General features: G+C 34.3%; 2 protein-coding genes across 4 annotated transcripts in view; both read left to right on the top strand.

The window, feature by feature from the left end:
* Positions 1-25454, top strand: part of FNDC3A (fibronectin type III domain containing 3A) — a 158852-nt gene that overhangs the window by 117078 nt on the left and 16320 nt on the right. For 2 of the 3 annotated variants that reach the window (XM_081289269.1, XM_081289267.1), the window contains 11 exons: positions 206-344; positions 4606-4659; positions 7075-7199; positions 9129-9303; positions 11330-11416; positions 16778-16916; positions 18688-18756; positions 19594-19712; positions 21854-21959; positions 22045-22220; positions 24989-25102. In XM_081289269.1, the coding sequence (XP_081145395.1) occupies positions 206-344; positions 4606-4659; positions 7075-7199; positions 9129-9303; positions 11330-11416; positions 16778-16916; positions 18688-18756; positions 19594-19712; positions 21854-21959; positions 22045-22220; positions 24989-25102 (1303 nt within the window). The remainder of the gene's footprint in view (positions 1-205; positions 345-4605; positions 4660-7074; positions 7200-9128; positions 9304-11329; positions 11417-16777; positions 16917-18687; positions 18757-19593; positions 19713-21853; positions 21960-22044; positions 22221-24988; positions 25103-25454) is intronic. The other variant, XM_081289268.1, reaches the window with a different exon arrangement.
* Positions 23251-23657, top strand: LOC308646419 (large ribosomal subunit protein eL33-like). The gene has a single exon (XM_081289293.1). It carries the CDS (start codon positions 23310-23312, stop codon positions 23640-23642), a length of 333 nt encoding a protein of 110 aa, XP_081145419.1. The 5' UTR covers positions 23251-23309; the 3' UTR covers positions 23643-23657.

Genomic DNA, 25454 nt, shown 5'->3' with positions numbered 1-25454 from the left:
CCGCACGCATGCCAGGCGAGCGCGCTACCGCTTGAGCCACATCCCCAGCCCTGTATTTTCTTTAAAATACAAATTTCTTTAGAAAGAAATTTGTATTTTAAAGAAAATTAAAAAAGAAAGCTACCTTATTGAAAATACTTTAAAATTATGCTTTTGAAAGTAAGCTACAGTGATTCTACAGGGTAAAACTATTTTATCCCCTTAGAGTACAGGCAGAGTCCAATTCTATAAAGGGAACTCCTTCAGAAGCTGAAAGCTTTACTACCTTGAGCTGTGAACCTGATGTACCTAATCCACCAAGGATAGCCAATCGGACCAAAAATTCACTTACTTTGCAATGGAAGGTAAGAGTATTTCGTAAAGTAGTTCTAACTGTACATTTCTCCCCCTGCCTGTAGTATGAAATTTCAATTGTTTTTGAAGACTGAAAATTCTTTAAGCTAACTTGTTCTTTAAATATAAGAAATAGGCATTCTTATACCTTCAGATAATTCTCTTACAAGTTTTTCCTAGTATTTGTACATGTGATGACACTGAGATTCGTTACAATAATTCTTAATTTACTACTCCTATTTATAATAGTTTGTAATAATACCTTTATATCCTAAATATTATCCTAAAATCAGATTCATGGTAACTAGACTCAGTTTTTTAAATATTAAAAAAAAAAAACTGCCTTAAAGGAGAAACAAAGCTATTCTTAATAGGATATTGTATGTTCTAATATAGCAATGTTTGGGCCCAAATACACACAAAGATATTATAGGAAAAAAATACGTGGAATTGATTATTCAGATACCATAAGCAGTATTGTCATTTGTGACATTAATTTCTTATATATAGTGTGCAGGTCTTAGTATATTTCAGAACAAAATTAAATAGTCTTGGGCTGAGATTGTGGCTCAGCAGTAGAGTGCTCGCCTAGCATGTGCAAGGCCTTGGGTTCTATCCTCAGCACCACATAAAAATAAATAAATAAAATAAAGGCATTGTGTCCAACTACAACTAAAAAATAAATATTTTTTTAAAAGTTAAATAGTCTTTCCCAAAGTGCATAGTAGTTATATGTTGGGAAAAGTCAGTGTCTTCCAAAGTGTACGAAAAATACCTTAATAAATGGAAGTAAGTTCTAGATTCTAATCATTACAGATATTTCACCTACATGGACATCTAACAAGACATCCAAAAGTGATAGAGGAAAGGACCAATTTCTTATTGGACTGATCGTCCAACATAGTGCTCTCAGTACCTTATAACCATCAGCCACTTCACCTGCATATTGTGATCAGATCAGAAATACCCCTTACAAAATTTCAAAACACTCTCTACAAAGAAATACCCCTGTTAGCAACCATTGATTTGCAGTGAGCTATAACCACTTACCACAATTTAATTATGTACTCTCAAGAACAAAACTCATTACTAATTTTCCTCTGAAAGCTTTTGAGAATTTGGGGCTTTCTACTTGATTAGTAGCTTTGTTAGCCCCTGGTTCTGAGGATATTTAATGTTTTTGTGGAGTTTATAATAGTTTGTAATAATACTTTTATATCCTAAATATTATCCTAAAATTAGATTCATAGTAACTAGACTCAGTTTTTTTAAATACTAAAAAAAAACTATAGAAAAAAAAAACATGTGGAATTGATTGTTTAAAAAAAACTAAAGTACATGAGTACATGCAAATCAAATATATACACATTTCCATTGTAATAAAAAGTATGGCTAACTTTATTCTATATCACTCTTTAGTTGTAGCAAGATCTTTTATTGATGAATATGCTCGGGCCCTGTCTATTGATAGGGCATTTGGGTAACATCCCTTCACTACTCTTCATTCTAAAGATAATCTAAATGCAGTTCTGAAGTTTCTACCTTTACCAATATGCCAACACCCCTATGTAAGCAGCAAGTGCTTCTTATTCAAGTTACACAGACTTGGACTCTTACAGAAATGGCCCTGAAAATACGCAGTAATCTGGGTAGTTGAGGAAAGAGCCATCAGTGTTAATATTATTGGACATAATATTAAATACCTCAGAGTTGCTGAGAGGATTAAACAGATAATTTTTATAATGCTTGATTATGCCTAGAAAATATAAATAGCATAATACTACTGTTTTTATTTAATTTTAAAGATGAAGAAAACTTGGGCTGGGATTGTGGCTCAGCCGTAGAGTGCTTGCCTAGCATGTGAGAGGCCGTGGGTTCGATCCTCAGCACCACATAAAAATAAATGAGTAAAATAAAGATATTGTGTCCAACTACAACTAATAAATATTTTAAAAAAAAAAAAGACAAAAACTTGATTAGTTTAGTGACTTGGTATCCAGTCTTGTGACTCTGCTGTCTTGCATAATCTACAAGCATTCCAATGGAAACTAGTGTGGAGTAAGAACAGCAACATGAGTTGGCACTTGGGGTAGCAGTTGGAAGTATTTTATCCACTGATGTTTAGAATTGCCAGTGCAATGGTGATAATAAAAAGCTGAGGTTGGGCTCTTACTCTCTTTAATTGCCAGGAGCCAGGCTAATCTGCTTAGCCTCTGGAATATTGTTTGGTAGGAATATTGGTTTGGGAGTCATACAGACCAAAATCAGTTCTGCTTCATTCTAATGACTTTTTGTGATTTATGATAATTTACTTATGTTCTTCCAAGTCCCCATTTCCTGTGTCGTAAAATTTAGGTAATAGTATATTAGAATTGCTGTGATGATTAAATGAGCTAAGGTAAACATAGTTTCTCCTCCAACTTGGAGAAAAGCTGGAAGATGGGTCTCAGGTTGTTGAAGGTAGACATTTTAATAGCCTCACTTTTTTTTTTTTTAATGTGAAAGGAAAGTGTGAGACTTTTAACAACCATAGATGAGAGCAACCTGCAGTCATTAACTCTTGGGAAATAATATTTTTACACCCCTTATTGCAGTCTCTATGTCTGAATTATTTTCCTCTTCTATATCAGAGTCTCCCAACAATCCTTTCTTTGCTCCCTTCTCATTTTGTTCACTTTTAACTGTCATTGCTATGCCAATGAGTTGAATATTGCTTTAACTTATATAGTATGTTTAATTTTTTAAGATGAAAGATCTGTTAGTATTCAACAATTTAAACTTATAAAAGACATTATTAAAAAATTCGTGATCCTTTAAAAAAAGTGATACATATATGTGTGTGTATATATATATATGAATATTATTCAGCATTAAAAGAGAATAAAATCATGGCATTTGCAGGTAAGTGGATGGAGTTGGAGAATATAATGCTAAGTGAAATTAGCCAATCCCAAAAACCCAAATACCAAATGTTTTCTCTGACTTAAGGATGCTGATTTATAATGTGGTTGAGGGGGAGGCGGGGGCATGGGAGGATTAGATGAACTCTAGATAGGGTAAAGGGGAGGGAAAAAAAGGGAGGGGGTAGGAAAGACGGTGGAATGAGATGGACATCATTACCCTAAGTACATGTATGAAGATATGAATGGTGTGGCTCTACTTTGTGTACAACCAGAATATGAAAAATTGTGCTCTATATATGTAATATGAATTGTAATGCATTCTGCTGTCATATATAACAAATTTTAAAAAATTAGTGATACTTGATTGCTATTTACATTATTGACAGTTATTATATTAAAAATGGATTCCAGAAAATTATAGAGGCAAATTCTCCAGAACCATTTCAAAACTTACAATTATTTAATTTTGACAAGCAAAATTTCAATCAGTTATCTTCTAATATGAAGTTGTAAGAACAGTGATAATCATGTGTTCTACAAAGAAGAAATGGGTTGAAATTTTAGGAAGAAAATTCAGTTAGGAATAAGGTTGAGATTCTTGATTTCTAGTGATAACATGCTGCAGTAAAATGCCAAGGGAGACTCTAATTTTCACCCCTAAAGATAAGCAGATTACTGAATTGTTCATCTCAGGTGATAGGTTTATTGAATCTACACATAGACATCCAGAGTTCCTTTTAGCATCCTAGTTCTTCCTTCTTTGGTGTATCACACAATATTTCATATAAATTTTTTTTCTTTAAATATTTTTTAGTTGTTGATAGACCTTTATTTTATTTATTCATACAAGTGCTAAGAATCAAACCCAGTGTCTCACACATGTTAAGCAAGTGCTCTACCACTGAGCTACAGCCCCAACCTCTCTATAGATTTTTTTTTATGTATTTTTTAGTATAGTTGTAGGTAGACACAATACCTTTATTTTTATGCAGTCCTGAGGATCGAACCTGGTGCCTCATGCGTGCCAGGCAAGCATTCTACCATTGAGCCACAGCCCCAGCCCTCCATATAAATTTTAAAGTGCGTGTTTAATTATAATGATAGGATTGATTGAAAGGAACTGAAAGCCTGAAAGAAGAGCAAAGTGATTTTTTTTAAGGATTATGAATATTCGGATAGTTCTTGCTAAAAGATTATTCTGTGTTCACAAAAACTTGTAGCCTCTTGTTTTTCTATGGATACTTTTCCAGGACTAAGTCACAGAGAACATCCACAATATAAAATAGATCCCTTAGCTTAGATTGCGGTATCATTTATGAAAGTACTAATTTGTATTCTTTTTGTTGGTTTTTTTTTGTATTTGTTGTAGGCACCTAGTGACAATGGTTCTAAAATCCAAAGCTTTATTTTAGAATGGGATGAGGTAAGCAAATTTAATCTTTTTAAATGATTAAGATTATGTGTCTTCAGACAAAAATAACATTTTTGTTTTTATTTATTTTTTCTTAGAAATATGAATGGTTTTATGTGGTGCATAAGTGGATTGATAGTGTTCTTAGAAAACATTACTGACTGAACCACCTCTCTGTTTTGTTTTAACTAAATCACCATCAAAACTGTCATGGAATTATCTTGATGAAGGCATTTTTTTCCCCACATCAGCCTTAATGACAAGGACATTTATTTCCTACAGCTGCTGTAACAGAATGTAATAGAATGTCCTCTGTTACAGTAAACTTGATGACTTGAAACAGCATATGTTTTTTCTTACAATTTGGGAGTTCAGAAGTCTAAAATGGTTTTCACTGGGCCAAAATCATGTTGTCAGCCTGACTCTGTTGCTTCCAGAGGCTCTAGCAGAGACTCTACAATCTTTCTTTTGACCAGCTTTTGGAAGCTGTCCTCATAGACAGATGACATTGCTTATCTTCCCCATGCTTCTACTGTCACATCAACTTTTTTATCTTCTGCCTTCAGATCTCTTTCTGCCTACCTCTTGTGATTCCATTTATGGTCCACCAGATAATCTAGGATCATCTCCCATCTCAGGATTCTTAACTTGTCATATTGTTCAGTCCTGTCACCACCATAACATTCATAGATTCTAGGGATTAGGACCTGGGTATCTTTGGGAGCCATTACTCATCCTGGCACAGAAAGCATACTCAGCTTTCTTGTTAAGTTCATTGTTTTGCTCTTGGCAATCCTGTTCTCTCTTGTCCTGCTTCTTATACCTAAGAGAAGGGGCCAGAAAGAAAGAAATTCCATTAATAATTTGGGTATGCAGCAGTTATAGTTAAAATCACAATCAAGAAGGTTTTAATTCCAGAATTTAAATTTCTGTTAACATTAACAATCATATTAATATGGAAGAAAAATTATTGTCGTGATAAATGATGAGAAAATATTTGGTAAAATTTAGCACCAAGTAGAAATAGAGCAGTAATTCCTGATTTGTTAATTTTTGTGCCATCACTAATCAATAAAGTATTTCTGGTCAAAGCAGAAACAAGTCAAGGTTCCCGGTTATCCACAATTGCGTTTAACATTATTCAAGAAACTATAGTTAATGCTGTATGACTTTGAACTGAAACAGGACATTATAGCCATGGTGTCTGCTGAGAAGCCAAATTATCATTTAAAGATGATTTTCTACTTACACCACTCAGTAGACTCAACTAAGTACCATTAAAAGTAATAAGCGAGTTCTGTGAAATAACTAGGTATAGGCTAAAAGTTTTTCTCTGAAGAGTCATCCTAACCATCCTTTACCTCTATCAACCCAATAAAGAAAAATGGGGCTGGGGATGTGGCTCAGTGGTAAAGTGCTTGCCTGGCATGCATGAAGCCCTGGATTCAAATCCCCAAGCGCCAAAAAAAAAAGAAAAGAAAAGAAAAGAAAAATGGGTGGAGAACAAGAAACTTGTCAATTTTACTCAGCACCCTACGTTTCTAAAACTAGTTGTCCTGAGCCTACCCGATATTTCTTTCTCCCTTTTTATTACCTAGAAGGGCTATTCTGTCTTCAGTGTTGCTAGGATTCTTTCAGTGCCAAGTCTAATCAGTGGCTCCTCCAAATCTTCATTTAAAGGTACTTAGCAGTATCTAGGATGAGATTTGAGGATAAGTAGAGATCTTTTCTTAAAACCGTATTCAGCCAAACCTTGCTGAATGATCCAAACTGTTGCTTATGACTCAAATAACTAAGGCAGGAGGATCACAAGCTCAAAGCCAGCCTCAGCAATTAAACAAGGCCCCAAGCCACATAGTGAGAAACTGTCTCAAAATTTAAAACTTTTAAAAAGGTGGAAGTTGTGGGAGAGGGCATTCTGGGGATGTAGCTCAGTCATAAAGTGCCCCTGAGTTCACTCTTCAATGCCAAGAAGGAGAAAAGATAAAAGAAATAAGAAAAAAGAAAAAACCTGTTTGCATAGAACTTTTCATAGGTTGAAGAAAAGCTGCCAATTTAATTGCCATTCTGTTTCCACTACTACCAGTCCCCTGTGAAGATTGTAAGATCATTCCTGGAAAGAGTTTTTTTTTTTTTATTATGGCTAGGTCTAGCATTATCTAAAACACTGTACTTAATTCAGTAAGCTATACAAATATACCTACTTTCTACTTCTTTAATTCTGCACTTGATGAAGGATTATATATATACATACATATATACACATACACTATACACATACATATATATATGTCACATACTTTTCTTAAGATCCATGATTTACATGTAACAAATGATTTTTAATATATACTAGCTAATATCAAGAAGGAATTGATGTGGATTTGCCTTTTTTTAAAATAATGTGCATGATGTAACCATTTCTTTTAGGGAAAAGGAAATGGAGAATTTTGTCAGTGTTACACGGGCTTACAGAAGCAATTTAAAATTACTAAACTGTCACCAGCAATGGGTTGTAAATTTAGACTATCAGCCAAAAATGACTATGGTACAAGGTAAGACATATTTTATAAAATAAATATTGGAGATATCTGTTCAACTTTATTCAGATGCATGCTTATTCAGTTCAAATTATCCACTAGAAATTCTGCTGTATTTTGTTGACATAGTTACAATATTAACAAAAGCTATAAGAGAATTTCTTAGTTTTGTGAGTGCCGCAGGTAAGAATAAAGTTAGCAACTTTTCCAATTTCAAATATAAATTAAAACATTCACCTGTGACTAAGAAGTTTTGTATTAATTCTCAGCATATGTGCTTTCATTGTTTTGTTTAAGTCTGTTAAATTCCAAGAGCATCTAAGATGAATGATTTAAATACAAAGAGAGTAATATTGAAATTATTTATATTCTAGAGATAACCCTACTCACCTTTATGAGGGCAGGTGTATTTAATTATCTAATCAAGAATTTGCATTTTCTGTTTCATATAAATGGCATTATATGAAAGTATGTTTGTACCAATAGAAGTCTGTTACTATTACTGTGTTCACACCTTTCATGTAAGTGTGTATTTCTTCACTGACTAGGTAATTAAAATATAAAGTCTTGATTTGGGGATATAACCCAGCAGTAGAGTGCTTGCCTAGCATACTGAGGCCCCTGAGTTCAAATCCTTAACACCACAAAAAACAAAAACAAAAAAAAGATAGGAAAGTTGAACAGTACTGAAGTTTGTTGTTGGTTTTTGTTTGTTCTGGTGGGTTTTGTTTGTTTGTTTGTTTCATTTTGTTATTACTTTGTTTTATTTTTTGGTAGTACCTGAAATTGAACCCAAGGCCTCACACAAGACAAACACTGAGCCATAACCCCATCTTTTTTTTTTAACATTTTTTTTTTGAGAGAGAGAGAGAGAGAAGTTTTTTAATATTTATTTTTTAGTATCGGCAGACACAACATCTTTGTTTGTATGTGGTGCTGAGGATCGAACCCGGGCCGCACGCATGCCAGGCGAGCGCGCTACCGCTTGAGCCACATCTCCAGCCCCCATCTTTTTATTCTAAGTCTGTGTCTCACTAAGTTACCCAGGCTGCCTTGAACTTTAGATTCTCTTGTTTCCGCCTCCTAAATAGCTGGAATTATAGCTTATACCAGCATTCACAGCTAACATTGCCTCCCCCACCCTTGTTAATGGGGATTGAACTCACAGGCACTTTACCACTGAGCCACATCCCAGCTCTTTTTATTTTTTATTTTGAGAGAGGGTCTTGCTAAGTTGCTTAAGGCCTCACTGTGTTGCTGAGGCTCATCTCAAACTTGGGATATTCTGGGGCTGGGGTTGTGCCTTGCACGTGTGAAGCACTGGGTTCAATCCTCGGCACCACATAAAAATAAAGGTATTATGTCCATCTACAACTAAAAAAAATATTAAAAAAAAAAAAAAACTTTGGGGCTGGGGATGTGGCTCAAACAATAGCGCGCTTGCCTGGCATGCATGGGGTGCTGGGTTCGATCCTCAGCACCACATAAAAATAAAGATGTTGTATCCACTGAAAACTAAAAAATAAATATTAAAAAATTCTCTGTCTCTAAAAAAAAAACTTGGGATCCTCCATCTTCATCCTACCAAGTCGCTGGAATTATAGGCATGCATCACTACAACCAGCTCTAACACTACATTTTTTAAAGAATACTAATTCACTTTTTGATATTTAACCTGGTTAACTTTGAAGATATTATCAAATCCAAGATAAATTATTTGGATTGTAATAACCATCAAAAGTTTTCGTTTTCTGGGGTTGGTGATGTAGCTCAGTGACAGTGACAGGGCGCTTGCCTAGTATGTTCAGGGCTCTGGGTTTGACCCCTCCATACTGCAAAAATAAAAATTTTCATTTTCAAAAAAATAACATTAGTCAAAAATTTATTCCTTAGTTGTAAAAATAATTCATGTTATTCTTCTTTAAAACTTGTTTGTTTTAACAGTGGTTTTAGTGAAGAAGTCTTATATTACACCTCAGGCTGTGCCCCTTCTATGCCAGCAAGTCCTGTATTAGCAAAGGCCGGAGTTACTTGGTTGTCCTTACAGTGGAGTAAACCCTCAGGAACACCGTCAGATGAAGGAATTTCTTATATTTTAGAGATGGAAGAAGAAACTTCAGTAAGTATGAATATGTATTTTAAATAGGGTATTGAAAACATTTTAGTGTAGCATAATACTTCAGATAAATAAATATTGTCACAATAGTTAGCTCCTGCCCCAAGTCCCTTCAGGCCTTTTTATTATTATTTGGGAGGAGTTGGGAATGAGGGAGTACTCAATCTTTTGTTTTCCTCAAATGTAAAAAAGTCATTTATTTTTTGAGTGTATATGTACTGGGGGAAAAAAAGCATAGATTATACTTTAAATGTATTCATTTAACATCTGGGGATGTAGCTCAGTGCTAAAGCTAAAGCACTTGCCTAGCATGCACTGCAGAAGAAGAAAATATATCCATTTGGGGGAAAATATTTTGGGGAGGGAGAAGATCACAGCCTCCTACTAGGCAAAGCACCTTTAAAAGATGAGGAAAAGTCTACCTTCTCCAACTATAATTATATGCTACTTCCCAAAGTGTCACAGAAGATTTAAGAGTCTTACGTGAGACGAAGTGTAGCCTGAATGGATACTTGTTGCTCATCTTCTGTGAGCTAGAACCTAGCTGAATAAGAGGGTATATTCTGTTATTTCTTTCTGTAGTTCCATAGTTTTTCAAAACCACTTTGAAACAATATGGGTCAAAATAGCAATAGTCTGAAAACACATATTGATTAAAATTTGTACAGAGGATAAGATATATAGCACAGTAGTAGAGTTAATGCCTAGTATGCACAAGGCCCTGGGTTTTATCCTCGTCATTGTTTAAAAAAAAAAAAAAGTACACTAATGTTCATAATAGCATATTTCGTGCTAGCCAAAAACTGAAGCAGAGCCAGAACAGTGGCTCATACCTGTAGTCCTGGCTACTCTGGAGGGTGAGGCAAGTGTTTTGCTTGAGTCCAAGAGTTCATCTGGGGATGTAGCTCAGTGCTAAAGTACTTGCCTAGCATGCACTGGACAATGTAGCAAGACCCTGTCTCAAAAAATAAAAAGTAGAAGTAACTCATGTCCATCAGTGGGTAAATGAATAAACAAAATGTGGTATACCCTATACAGTGAAATATCATTCAGCCATAAAAAGGGGAATACTGATAACATGCCAGAACATGAATGAATCTTCACATCATTGTACTAAGTAAGAAAACCAGTCACAAAAGACCAAATATTGTGTGATTCTGCTTGTACAAATTGACAATTGATGGAAGCAGAAAATGGATGAAAAGAGGGGAAAGTAACTGCTAACCAAAAAAGGACAGGCTTCATTCTGGAATTAGGGTTTGGGTGATGGCTACACAATCTTGTGCACCTTTGAATTATATTACTATGAAACAGTGGAATTTTATGTATGAATTGTATGTCAGTTTTTAAAAATTTTAAACATGATAACTTAGGGAAGCAGTAAAGCATTGTCACTAGAACTGTAAAGAGTGGCTGAAACCTGAGCAGTATCCTCACCTGCCAGTACACCCAACCATTGATTTATTCACCTGAACACAGTACATTGAGGACAAATTAAACTTTTAAAATTTTAAAAATGATAGCATTGGTAAAACAGTAAAGCATTGTCATTGGAACTATAAATAGCAGTCTCAAACCTGAGCAGTATCCTCACCTGCCAGTACAACCAGCCATTGCTTTATTCACCTGAATACAACACATTCAGGACAAATTAAACTATTAAATAGTTACACACTGATTAGCTTTTGTGTAACATCTGGGAACTTCCCTTTAGTTCTTGGGATAGGTAACTGATGGAGAAGTTGCCTTTGACCCCTTTTCTTCCCTCAACACAAGGATCTTCTCTTGGCTGCTATATTTATTGAAAATAAGTAATCTCCTTCTTCATTCTACAACGGTTCACTAGCATTTCTGGGTCCATGCACTCAGGATAGAAGCATTAACATGAGAATAACACTCAACAGAGTATTAATTACATTGCACCTAACAGGAGATGAAGAGGAGAAACCTGGGTCTTTGCACATGTTCATTATTCCCTATATTTCTGCTGTTAAACATCTAATGAAGATTTTGTTTTTTTCTTTTTCAGGGTTATGGTTTTAAGCCTAAGTATGATGGAGAAGATCTTGCTTACACTGTGAAAAATCTCAGACGTAGTACAAAGTATAAATTTAAGGTAGGCTTTTTTTAGTAAGTGCATATTAATTATACAGAATAATGGATTTCATTGTGGCAAGTTTGCACTTAAGGTAAGCTTTGAAAGCCCTTAAAATATTTGTTTTTTGTATTAATTGTTTTTGTTTTAAGTACATACTTCATTTCTTTGGTTTTTAAATCATAAGTAATTGATCTATTCTAACAAGCTTTTTTGTTTTACTTTTGTATTACATCATACTTTTCAAACTTTATGTATTTAAATTCAAAACCAGTTTAATGTTTTGGGGGACTCTTTCATGCATAATGTGAACAAATGTCTTTTAAAATACAAATTTTCTTAAACATGCTCAGTATGCTTTTTGGACAGTGATATCAAAAGGTAATGCTGTATTTTTCTCAGTGCATCATATGGAGTAGTGCACAATTTCAGGTTGTCCCATCTGATAATCATTTGAGGGAAACAATATCTACCATGTTTCTTCCCTTTGTAATAAATAGTTTGTAAGTACTATGTACTATTGTAAACGTCTTACTCCTTATTAAATTTTCATATTAGTTTTAGGTACCCATTGATGGTCCTGTCTGAATCAGTAATCACTATAATTGATGATTCCAAGTAATGATTTTTAATTTTATCATTCCATGTACATATCATTCTTGCTCATTTGAGGCAGTGACAAGCTTTGAAGATTCTTTTGTAGAGACTTCCAAAATTTATCTTTGCTACTATAGCATCATTCTGGGGTATTAGCAATGTGATGTGTATATACATTGCTGTTTCTTGGCAGCCAGTGCTTGAACTAGTTAATATATAAGATAATATAAGCGAGCCTAAATATTATACAGAAGTTTTCCCAAGAATATAATAGGATGCTTATCAGTTGACGAATTCAACATTTTAACTTTCCTTAAAATTACTTATCGTTTTAAATAATAGAGGCCACTAAATTATTTTTGTTATTAAAGAGCAAAGTTAAATTTTAGTACCCCTTAAGAATCTTACAAATAAACCTTAATAATAATGAGAAATTTGATTACATGGTGCATGATAATCACAGTCATTATGTTTTATATATAGCTTCATTTTAAAGACTTCTGATGACTAGCTCATTTTAATTTCCAAACACAGTTTTTATATTTACAAAATTCATAAAATACCTGGGGAATACACACTTTCAGTCTAGTTTTTATGGTGATGTTAAATTGTATTTTTGCTCAGTAATAGTTATCATGCCAACAGGTCTTCTATCGAGGAATTTGTTTGTCTTTTTTAATTTGTCAAGTTTATTAAACTTAGAATTCTACTACCGTGTGACACCAAGATGTTATTTCCACTGAATCCACACACATACTGAATAAACACACATAAGTATGTGTCACTTTTACTGACTCACTATAGAAATTTGCACTATAGAAGTCAATCTCAAATTGCAAGGAGAGGGAGTATGCAAACAATCTCCAAGGAGACAGTCAGCAGTTCTAATAGGCCGCTCCCAAATAAAAAAAGGATCAGGAGTAGAAATACACATCTATAAGCCACCTCTTTACGCATCACTTAATTATAGAAAGGTGTTTTGTACAGGCTTATTAAGTAACAAACTAAAATAGTGATAAGCTCTACAGACCAGACCATTCCATCAGCATTATCTGGGAACTTGTTAGAAGTTTTAAGATCTCAAGTCCTCATTGCCACCAACTAAATAAGCAATTTTAGAGGCCTATCAATCTGTGTTATAGGAGACCTTCTAGGTAATTCTGGTGCTTGCTAAAATTTGAGATCCATTGATCTGGGGTAGGGGGTGCAGAAAATAGGAAATGATACCTTTATAAAGTTCTGGGGGCTCAGACATTTATTTAGAGCTCAGCCATGTGCTAAGGACCCTGCTGAGGTAGCTTTGAATCAATAAATCCCATTGTCATGTCTCAGTCTTCCATTTTTAGCTTGGCATTGCAGAATCTTTCAAGCCATCAATCAAATACAATTTAATATTTATAAAAATCTTAAAACTCTTAAGCAGAAATATTAAAAATATACTCCTGGAAGTAATGGCTACATAGCATATTATTATTCCTAAGAAACAATAAGAATATGATTAACATAAAATGAATTTCTTCTGTTAAACAAATGTTAAGAGTTCAGGGTTCTACACTGAAGGTAACCCTAGAACACTCAAAATACTAAAACAAAATTAGGACAGTGAAAAAAATCTAAGACCAAAAGAAAAATGAAAATACAATTTTAAAATATAACAAAGCAATCAGAATTCCTAAAATTGAGAGTGATAAACAATTCTTATTATCAAATGATACACTAGAAGTTGAATGGGGACCTGGTATCCAAATTTGTTTTAAAACAGGAAAGGCTTGCTTCCCCCCCCCCATTAATGTCTCATTTATTAAGGAAAATAAAAAGGCTTGAAGAATACCACTATAAAATGTACATTTTTCAAACTAGATGAGTATATATGGGTCTTCATTATACTACTATTTCTAATTTTTTGACAAAGCATTAAAGGCTTTTGAGGCAAGTGGCCAGTCCTATGTATGTCAACATGTGTGACAGTATATAATGATGTTCCTTTTCTCATTCTTATCTTGTCTGGGGTCAATTTATAATCTCTTCCTTTTTCCTCTGCCCTAATTCAAGTATGCTCCCAGCTAAGGCTTTAACTTTTACTGGTATAACTATTTCTCACTTTCATGCATCATCTCTTTGCCTTATATCAGCTGTGACTTGTGTCCTGAGGAATACTGAATCTCCAAACATATTCCATATGTAACTACTTTCAGTACTTCTCTCACCTTCCATTCATAGTTTTATTCTATACCTAGATTAATCTTTCTGAAAAATAGCTTTCACTCTAAGAAACAATTTCCTTAGTATAACATAAGATTATCTATCCAGTTTTAAAACTTACTGCTTTCATTCTTACTTGCACCAAACTGATTTGAACTACTTACTCATCCTTCCCTGAGTAGACCTCACCATTCTCTTCTGCTCTTATTCTAGGGGCTTTCTGTTCTCTATTACCCAAACTTTCTCTTTAATTGCTATTGCCCTTGAGCACTTCGTGAACTATTTTAGGCCTTGACAATCCATTCTCTTCCCATTAATTTTAATATGTATATTGCCTATCTTCTGCATAAGATCTCTAGACTCTTTAGCTAGGGTAGGACTTGACTAGTAGGTGCAAGGCCCTTGATTCAGTCACCAGCACTGGAAGAAAAATTTTAAAAGTACACAGATATTCATAGCATTATTCATAATAGTCAAAAAGTTAAAGCAGAGCCAGGTGCAGTGACTCACATCAGTAGTCCCAATGCTCTGGAGGCTGAGGCAAGAGGATCACTGTAGCCCAGGAGTTTGAGGCCAGACTGGGCAACATAGCAAGACCACTCTCTCAAAAAAATGAAAGAAAAAAAATTATTCTCAACTCATTAAAGGTAAGGACTACATCACATGTAGAATTTGTTGCAAAGTGCTCCCCGTGTGGTAAGCACTAAATAAATCTTATGATTATTTGTAAAATTAGGGAGACAAAAAAAATTCGATTTCTTGCCTTTAATTACCTTTGTGGCTAATTGAAAAAGGTGCTCTATAATAAAAGGGGCAATGATGAAATATATAGAGAGACTTTAAAAATAGTTGTATGAATCTTTATGGCTTTTAGGGACACTGTTCTTTAAAGTTTAAATAAGTTTAAATAGACACTGTACACAACACTGAGAAGTGTTTTAAATCTCTTTAGTCTATTTAGTCTCATTTATAAAGCAGAAGAGTAATAAAATAGATCCTGAAAAATCCATCTGACCATGTGAAAGGACTGAAGAGGCCTAAGCAAAATCTAAAAATTGAACTAAATTTTAAATTTTACTGAGTTCTCATGGGCTGCACAAATTATTTGGAGTGGTAGGTTTACTAAATAAATCCTCATCTCTAGTGTATACTATCATAGTTCCTGTCTATGATGAGGTAAAAATATAAGTATAAATGAATTTCTAAAACCATATAAATTGAAATCTAGATGTTAATTACATCTCACTATTGCTATATAACAAATTACCCCATAACTTGATAAAAATGAATATTGCTTTTATTATCTTGATTTCTACAGGCCAGGAATTCAGGACCAGTTTAGTTGAGTGTCTAATGTCCACAAGGTTGTAGTTAAGATGTGACTATAGTCATGTAAAGGCACACTGTCATTTCTCCTACATTCTGTTTGTTAGAGGGAGTCAGTAAGGACTCCTCACACCCAAGGGAAGGGGAATGAGCTTTCATCTTTTGAAGAAAGAAGATTGAAAGAATTTGTGGACATCTTTTTAAAGCACCAGAAAATAAGTACAGAATGCCTAAAGCACTTCAAGAATCATCTGGTTATAGCTTGTTCCTTTGATGGCCGTTGTTTAGTGTCAAAATGGTTTATTTATTTATTTATATATTCTAATTTATTATACATGACAGCAGAATGTGTTTCCATTTATAGTATACATATAGAGCACAATTTTTCATATCTCTGGTTGTACACAAAGTATATTCACATCATTCGTGTCTTCATACATGACTTAGGGGTAATGTCATGCATCATCCCGACTCAGCTGTGGCCCTCAACAATTCCTCCCATGCTCCCCACCCCCACCCCCATTATGGATCAGCATCCACATATCAGAGAAAACATTTGACCTTTAGTTTTAGGGATTGGCTTAACTTCACTTAGCATGATATTCTCCAACCCCATTCATTTACCTGCAAATGCCATGATTTTATTCTCAAAAGAGTAATATTCCATTGTGTATATACCACAGTTTTTAAATCCATTCATCTATTGAAGGGCATCTAGGTTGACTCAACAATTTAACTATTGTGAATTGTGCTGCTATATATATTGATGTGGCTGCATCACTACAGTATGCTGTTTTTAAGTCCTTTGTATATAAATCAAGGAGTGGGATTGCTGGGTCAAATGGTGGTTCCATTCTATAAGTTTTACATGGAATGTCCATCCTGCTTTCCAGATTGGTTGCACCAATTTGCAGTCCCACCAGCAATGTATGACTGTGCCTTTTTCCCCACATCCTCACCAACACTTATTGTTGTTTGTATTCTTAATAGCTGCCATTCTGACTGAAGTGTCAAAATGTTAAACTTGCACTTGTATTCCCAATACTGACTCTAAAAGGCAAGTACTTTGCATATTCTGTATGTATGCCAAGTCCCTATTGAAAACAAGCAATTCTCAAAGGAACAAGCTATCACATTCTGAAAATGTGTTTTATCATTTAATAGAAACTATTTTTCTTCATTATGTTCGTTGTTCATTAAGCCAGTTTTCATTAGATACCAAACATATCATTTTAAGTCTTTGTGTTCTCGTCACAGGTTATTGCTTATAACTCAGAAGGTAAAAGTAATCCGAGCGAAGTAGTAGAATTTACTACCTGCCCTGATAAACCAGGAGTACCTGTAAAACCTTCAGTTAAAGGAAAGATACATTCACACAGTTTTAAAATAACTTGGGGTAAGATATTATGCATATTTGTATATTATTACTTTATTTTTTATTTTTTTAATTGTAGTTGGACATAATATCTTCATTTTATTTATTTATTTATTTATTCATTCATTCATTTTTATGTGGTGCTGAGGATTCAACCCAGCACCTCACATGTGCTAGGCAAGTGCTCTACCACTGAGCCACAATTCCAGCCCCACATTATTACTTTTATATTTGAATAAAATAATTTTAATATGAAGATAGTTTTTAAGATATTTGAAGGTGATTTAGATGGGTTGGGCTTGTAAAGGAATCACCATGACTTGGGCCAGAGATAAAATAAAAAGTAACACAAATTTTTAGGCTATAGATGTATAATGCCACAAGATGACCATGGTTTTCAGCCATGCTCAGACTCTGTTCTTTGTATGGTTTAACAGTGTTGTGTCAACCTATAGGAGGAAAGGCCAGACTCAGAATGTTGTTCATTTAGAAGAAAGCAGCACTTGGGAAATGAAATGGACCAAATTATGCTGTGTGCATGTATAAATATGAAACAACAAAGCCTTCTAATATGTATGATTATAATGTACCAGTAAAAAATATTTTAATAAAAACACTTTTACATTCTAAAAAAAAAGAAGAAAACAACACTAAGAACTGGCAAAGTAGCTTAATGATAGAGCACTTACCTGTCATTCACATGGTCCTGTTTTTGATCCCCAGCACTGCAAATACTAACAATAACAAGAATAATAATAGAAGAAAACAACACTTATAAATCTACACAACTTCCTGAATTTATTTTCTCACAGTCTAATCATAAGTTCAGTAATTCTGATATAATCTACCAAGCCAATGTAATATGTTTGGTTTTTTATAGTATGTAACAGTGATCTCCTGTTTTGGTATCAGTTTTTCAGTAAGGCTTTGTGATTATAGGGGAAAAAAAGATACTCCAGTAAACTTGTTAGCCCAAATTAGCAGTAAGAAATGTGAGTCATTCATTGAGCATCTTTTTTGTGGAAAGCTTTTTTGTACACTCAATTTTGATACAAGAGGAACTGGGGATCAGATTATGGGCAAGGTAACACTATGAGATGAAAAATGACTGAATTTGCAGACAAAGTTAACTTGGGTCATAATGCTTCTCAGGAGAAATAAAAAGCACTTATTCGTTTAAAACAGACATTTCTTGAATGTCCTCTTATATACTAGTTAAAGGGGAAAGCAAAGATATAGAAACTTCATCTCTGGCCAAAGAATTCAGACCAATTAAAAAGACTTCAGTGGTAATTATAAAATATCCTCATATTTCAAACCACCATAGAATGAAAGGTGAATGGAATATTGTGTTGTCATTAAAAATTGTTTTTAGAGCTGGGTGTGGTGGTGCATACTTATCATACCAGCAACTTGGGAAGCTAAAACAGGAGGATCACAAATTCAAGTCCAGCCTGGGCAACTTAGCAAGACCCTGTCTCAAAAAATAAAATGGGCTGAGGATGTCTCTTGGGGGCAAAGTGCCCCTTCACTTAATCTCTAGTACCAAAAATAAATAAATAGTATATTAAAATTCTTAGAGGGAACCATATTTATAGTCATGGGGAAAATATGGTAAATTAACTGAAAAGCAGGTGACAATAGCATGCAGTAATAAGGTATAGGTATTAATAATTGCTGTGATTTTTTTTTTCTTTTTAAACAATCTGAGTTTGGTATTCTGTTTATTAGGATTTTCTATCATTTTTACATTGTATGAACTTTGCCTGACACCACTTATTTCTTTGGATAGATCCACCAAAAGACAATGGAGGGGCACCCATCAATAAGTATGTAGTGGAGATGGCAGAAGGTTCTAACGGTAAGAATAGCTGTTAAAAATTGATAAATTTATTCTAATGATTTTACATTTTATATCTTTTCTCTGCTTTTCATTTGTACCTTGAAAAGATACTTGCATCACTGTGGACTGTCCTTGATTGTTTGTTGCTGATTGATAGCAGTTAGGATTTTGTATGTTAATTAACCCACTTCAAATTGTGATCTCCAGAAATACAGTAAATCAAATGTGAGAATGCTGTATTACCTATATTATTATGTTTACATTTTCTTACATTTTTTTCTTCATTTGTTTACATTGCTCAGTCCCAGAATACCCAGACTAAGTCATTAGATACTATGACATCTTCTAAAGGTAGTTCAGTTAAATTTACAACCATATGTACCAGAGAAAATTTTTCTTCTAAAATTTAACTCACATTTTTTTAGTTTTCTTGAATCACACACTTAGCAGTTTTTACTTCTATGAAATGATCTATTTCCTGCCCAAAATGAGAATATATTTTAATTAAGACTAAACTTCCTATGATATTGATTCTTTCTATGCTTTGTTATAATGTTATTACTGGACCAGTAAACACATTTAAAATGTTCAATTAAAAGCAAATTATCAATCTAAGTCAAGTCTGTACAGAGTTACAGAGATATTTCACTTCAACAAAGCTACACATATTTGTCTAGGAAGCTGCACACATAAAGACAATTAGATCATTTCCAGGAAATTTGTAACGAGCTTAAGTTGTTTCTGTCAAATTACATAAACACTTATTTAGTGAAACTAGGATACCTGCCATGTCCATGATAACAAAACGTTAAACATTACCTTGTAGGTGTGTGAACACAATTATTCTTCTTACAGGAAACAAATGGGATATGATATACAGTGGTGCTACAAGAGAACATCTTTGTGATCGACTGAATCCAGGCTGTTACTATCGTTTACGAGTTTACTGCATTAGTGATGGAGGACAGAGTGCGGTAATGCTTATGTACTGTCTCTCTGGTGTTTAGCTATGCAAACACTAAAGGAAATTTTGTAAAGCTAAATTTTAGGATGATGCTCAGTAACCATACCAAGCAGAAATAGAAATAAAATAATTGTACACTGATTTACAGCCCTATAAACTATGTGTGTCAGGGGAAACTATAAAGTATCATTTAATGTTGTTATATTAAATGTTAAAACATTTTCTTACTTCAGAAAAGTTGACCATTCTATTATTAGAGACTCAATAACCAAAGTGGATTTAAATGTACATTGATTATATATTAGAAATTTATAATATTCTGGAGGGGTAAATTTTTTATATAAGAATATGAGTTTTTAAATGAATTTACCCAAGAATGATTTCTTGGAGCATTTATAATTATTATTTTTCAAATGGAATTTAACATGAAGTGCTCTTCTAAAAAATGAATTATAATCAATTTGTTGAAAATGTGAATATTGTAAGCAGGGGTGCAGTGGCATATGCCTATGATTCCAGGAACTCCAGAGATTGAGGCAAAAGGATCTTAATTTCAAGGCCAGCCTATGAAATTTAGCAAGATCTTGTCTCAAAATTAAAAAATGAAAAGATCTGGGAATGTAGCTCAGTGGTAGAGCACCCCTGGATTCAATTCCCAGTACCACTCCACCCACCCCACCCCCCACACACAAAAAAAAAAGACTAAAGAAATTAAATGTGAGTATTGTGAAATTGAGTGTAAGTCCTGCCCAATAGGCTTGTGATCCAGTTGCTTCATTTTATTCAGTAAGAAAATCTCCCTGGTGCTGGAGGTGTAGCTCAATGGCAGAGCACTTGCGTAGCATGCTTGTGACCCTGGTTTCAATCCCCAGCTCTGCAAAGGTAAAAAAGAAAAAAAAAAGAAAATCTCCTTAGGTTACAAAAACATATACACGGTAAATCCAGTTATGCTAATATAGTAGTCTAGCATTCTTATTGTAAGGATAACTTTTTTAATAAAGTGATGATCAAATATTTTGTATTTAAAAATAATGTTAAGTATAAACTTTAATATGGTAGAAGTAAGGAATGTAGCATTGAATTTATATTTAAAAGTCTTTTTAAAACTAAGACTTTTAAAAATACATATGGCGTAGAAACTAAATGCAATACCAAATACCTAGAAAGGTGCCAAATAGCTAGATACATTTTACCTGATTTTGTAAATATTTTTAGGAGGAAATAAAGAAGGAAAATTTTGCTTTCTTTTAATAAATAAGCTAATATTAGGTTTAAAATATAGTAGCTAAAAGAGTCTAAACCTTTTGAAAATAAGACAGGCAGCATTTAAAGAATGTTAAAACATCCCTTCTCAGAAGAGATTTTGTGAATCCCTTTGGACAGAATAAAAACTTTTTTTTTTTTTTTTTTTTTGGTACTATGGATTGAACTCAGGAACATTTGTCCCCCAGACATTTTTTGTATTTTATTTAGAGACAGGGTATTACTGAGTTGCTTAGCACCTCACTTTTGCTGATGCTGGCTTTGAACTCAAGATCCCCCTGTCTCAACCTCCCAACAGAATAAAAACTATTATATTATTAATTATATCATGTTGAATTTTGTTTTGTTTTAGGGGGTAGATTTATCTTGTTGGTTTTGTATGTTTGTTTTTGTTTTTGTTTGAAGTACTAGGGATTAAACCCAGCGCCTCAAACATAGTAGGCAAGTGCTGTGCCACTATGTTGCATCTCCAACCCTTTTTATTTTTTATTTTGAGTCAGGGTCCTGCTAACACTGGCCTCAAACTTGAGACTCTCTTACTAAAGTCTCCAGAGTAACTGGAATTATAGCATGTGCCATCACACCCTACTTTTTTTTTAACTATACAAAGAAAGGAAAGGTTTATTGGGGGTTCTTTTTCCACTAACTTCTTTGTGTATCATAGTCACATGATACATGTCTTTGTATATAAAAATTTTGTTTTAGTGATTTTAGTCATTAGATTTTTATTTTATGCAGAACTTTAGTCCTTTTTAGTTGATAATCAAGTGTAATTTCAAGTAATTGGTATAGTCTTTATGTTTTGTTCTTTTCCTTTACCAAAAGCACTCTGGTTGTTTGGTTTGTGGCATTTTTTTGTTTGTTTTGTTTTTGCTTTTGTTTTGGCAGGTCTCTGAATCTTTACTTGTGCAAACTCCAGCTGTACCTCCTGGCCCATGCCTCCCTCCCAGATTACAGGGTAGACCCAAAGCAAAAGAAATACAGTTACGATGGGGTAATTTTCATTTTAGTAATAAATTTTAATTATTAGAACTGAACATGTTCATCTTGTTAAATGACATAAATCTTTCCACACTTAGGACCCCCTCTAGCTGATGGTGGATCACCTATTTCCTGTTATGGTGTAGAAATGTCTCCTCCAGAAAAAGATGAACCCAGAGAAGTATACCAAGGCTCTGAATTGGAATGTACAGTGAGCGGCCTTCTTCCTGGAAAGATGTACAGCTTCAGACTGCGTGCAGCTAACAAAATGGGGGTGAGAAGAGCATGCTTACTGAATCCTAATTATAATGGTGTTTCATTTTATCATGTATAAACCCACTCATTATTTGGCAATTTTAACACGTGACTCCAGATTTTACAATTATTAATAATATTATATTGATAACAAGAAAAAGTTAGTATGTCCTATAACGTGTTAGGGAATCATTATTTTCAAACTTCACTTAGAATTTGTGACAATTGGGGACTGAGGTTGTGGCTCAGTGGCAGAGTACTTGCCTCGCACAGGTGAGGCACTGGATTTGATCTTCAGCACCACATAAAAATAAACAAAGATATTGTGTCCATGTATAACTAAAAAAAATTTTTTAAAAGAATTTGTGATACTTGAGGGGCTGGGGCTAGGGCTCAGTGGTAGAGTACTTGACTAGCACATATGAGGCACAGGGTTCAATCCTCAGCACCACATAAATAATGATAATAGTAAATAAAGGGGTTTTTTGTTTTGTTTTTAAAAAAGAATTTGTGATACTTGGGACTTTGGTGCTAAAGTTTATCTTTTAGGCAATGCCAATAAGATTTACTTAAATCTGTAGGTTGATTGTACACAGCATTTACTTCCCATTGAAAACATTTGTAATTTATATTTTGCCTAAGGACGGGGTCTTATATTTTAAGCATTTCCAGTTTTGTATGAGTTATTTTTAAAATATTACCTATGTGTCTATAAAGTTTTATAAAATGGAAAAAAGTGGCAGGTCAGAAGTGCCTTGCCCATAATCATAATCACATACACTAATAAAGATAGAGTGAGCGACAAACTCAGGCTTGTCAGACTCCAGAACCAAAGTTCTTTCCACTCAAGTATAACACTTCTTACCAGGCACAGTGACACATACCTGTAACCCCAGCAATGTGGGAGGCTGAGATAGGAGAATCACAAGTTCAAGGCCAGCCTCAGCAAAGTAACAAGGCCCTAAGAAACTTGGTGAGACCCTGTCTCAAAGTAAATAAAAAGGACTGGGGATATAGCTCTGTGGTAAAATGTCCTTGGGGCCTTCCTTTTTCCTCCATCTTGGAGCCTGTGGAAGCCTGCTGGGAACAGGACTTCTAAAAGGCAGATATGTGTGGAAGGTTGTGGTGCAAAGCCATTTTTGCTGGCTATAAGTGGGGTCTCCGGAACCAGAGGGAGAACACAGCTCTTCTAAAAATTGAAGGTATTTATGCCAGAGATGAAACCGAGTTCTATTTGGGCAAAAGATGTGCTTATGTGTACAAAGCAAAAAACAACACAGTGACTCCTGGTGGCAAACCAAACAAAACCAGAGTGATCTGGGGAAAGGTAACTCATGCCCAGGGAAATAGTGGCATGGTTCGGGCCAAATTCCGAAGCAACCTTCCTGCTAAGGCCATTGGACACAGAATCCATGTGATGCTGTACCCCTCAAGGATTTAAACTAATGGAAAATAAAGATGGATTTGTGTTCTTGTAAAAAAAAAAAAAAAAAAAAAAAAGTATGGCACCTCTTATCTCTCTTCATTAAGGTAGTTTCCCTAAGGACAAAGCAATAATTTCTTACTTCATTTGAGTGACACTTGGTTTTCGTGAACTGTTCAATAATTAAAACTTAATGACAGGGCTGGGGATGTGGCTCAAGCGGTAGCGCGATCGCGCGGCGTGTGTGCGGCCCGGGTTCGATCCTCAGCACCACATACCAACAAAGATGTTGTGTCCGCCGAGAACTAAAAAATAAATATTAAAAATTCTCTCTCTCTCTCTCCTCTCTCACTCTCTCTTTAAAAAAAAAAACTTAATGACAAGTCTCTTTTTCCCGATTTCAGATTTTAGTGGCTGTTCTACATTTCATATCCTATCTCCAGCTAAGTTCTGTATTTATATCTGTTAAATTTCTTTTCTGGCAAATTTATAGGCTTTTGTGGGCAATCCTTAATGTCATTCTTTTCTACAGGAAGGGCATCATGTGATAGCATGTTTAATACTAATATCTTAATTTATGTTTTCAGGTCTGAGATAGCTTGTCAAAATGACCTTAAATATTTGTTTTCTGTATTTCCAAAGAATATACATTTTTGATCCATCTAGAGCTATTCCACATTTTAAGGTGTAATTTATGCTTGCCATCCCCCATGCCTTTAATTGGTATCCATTTCTTCAGTCTTTACATAATTCCTTCCTTTTTTTGTTTTTTTGTTTTTGTGGAGCACTACCGGGGACTGAAACTCAGGGGCATTTAACCACTGAGCTGCATCCCCAGCCCTTTTTAGAGACAGAGTCTCACTGAGTTGCGTAGTGCCTCGCTTTTGCTGAGACTGGCCTTGAACTTATGATCCTCCTGCCTCAGCCTCCCAAGCCATTGTGATAACATGCATGCGTACCCGGCACATAATTCCTTCTTACTTCACCTACTGAATTCCCTAATGCCTTGTGCTTCTTACACAAAACAATTCATGAGGGATTGGGGTTGTGGCTCAGTGGTAAGGCACTTGCCTCAGCACCACATAAAAAATAATAAAATAAAGAAAAAAAATTATGAAAGGAATAAAGTGCAGGAGAAGAAAGCATGGTAAATGAAACTGTAAAATTCCCCACTCGTTTACTTCATAATTATTAAACCTTTTTCTTTTCTGTGAATACTTATAGATTTTCTGACCAAAGTAATCTTGAAAGAGGGAAGATGAACTTAATTATTAATGAATCCTTAAATATGGAATTCTGTGCAATCAGTAGACTTTATTTATAAAGGGCGAAAAATGAAAATGCTGGTTATGTTTTTTTTCTAGTTTGGACCATTTTCAGAAAAATGTGATATTACTACAGCCCCTGGGCCACCGGATCAATGCAAACCCCCACAAGTGACATGCAGATCTGCAACTTGTGCACAAGTGAATTGGGAGGTATTGTAATTTCTATTGGCGTATGTTTACTTTCTTAAGTGACTGGAATTAATAGTTTATATAAAAGAATAGATACTTTTCTTTTTTGCCTCCTAAATTATTACACTTCGAGTAAGTCCTGGTTAAATTTATATGGTACAAAGTGAATTTTGTTTCCTCTTTGAAACATTTGAGTAAGGTATATCTTCATTTCAAGTTCTTGTTCATGATGTGCTTTATGTTTTTATCAAAGGCTTTGTCTCAGTGCTGAATTCCTAGTTCAGCCAATAGTGAACTTAATGTTCAGAACAAACATTCATAAGGAATTACTATAATACTATTTCTCTTGTATTTGTTATCCCTGGTGTATTTA

Source organism: Spermophilus citellus (genome assembly GCF_964194105.1).
Source record: "Spermophilus citellus genome assembly, chromosome: 1".
In the NCBI taxonomy this organism is placed as follows: Eukaryota; Metazoa; Chordata; class Mammalia; order Rodentia; family Sciuridae; genus Spermophilus; species Spermophilus citellus.
This window is presented reverse-complemented; position numbering and strand designations above follow the sequence as displayed.

Excerpts from the sequence above, each read along its gene's own strand:
- LOC308646419 (XM_081289293.1), top strand. The coding sequence starts at position 23,310 with ATGTGTGGAAGGTTGTGGTGCAAAGCCATTTTTGCTGGCTATAAGTGG.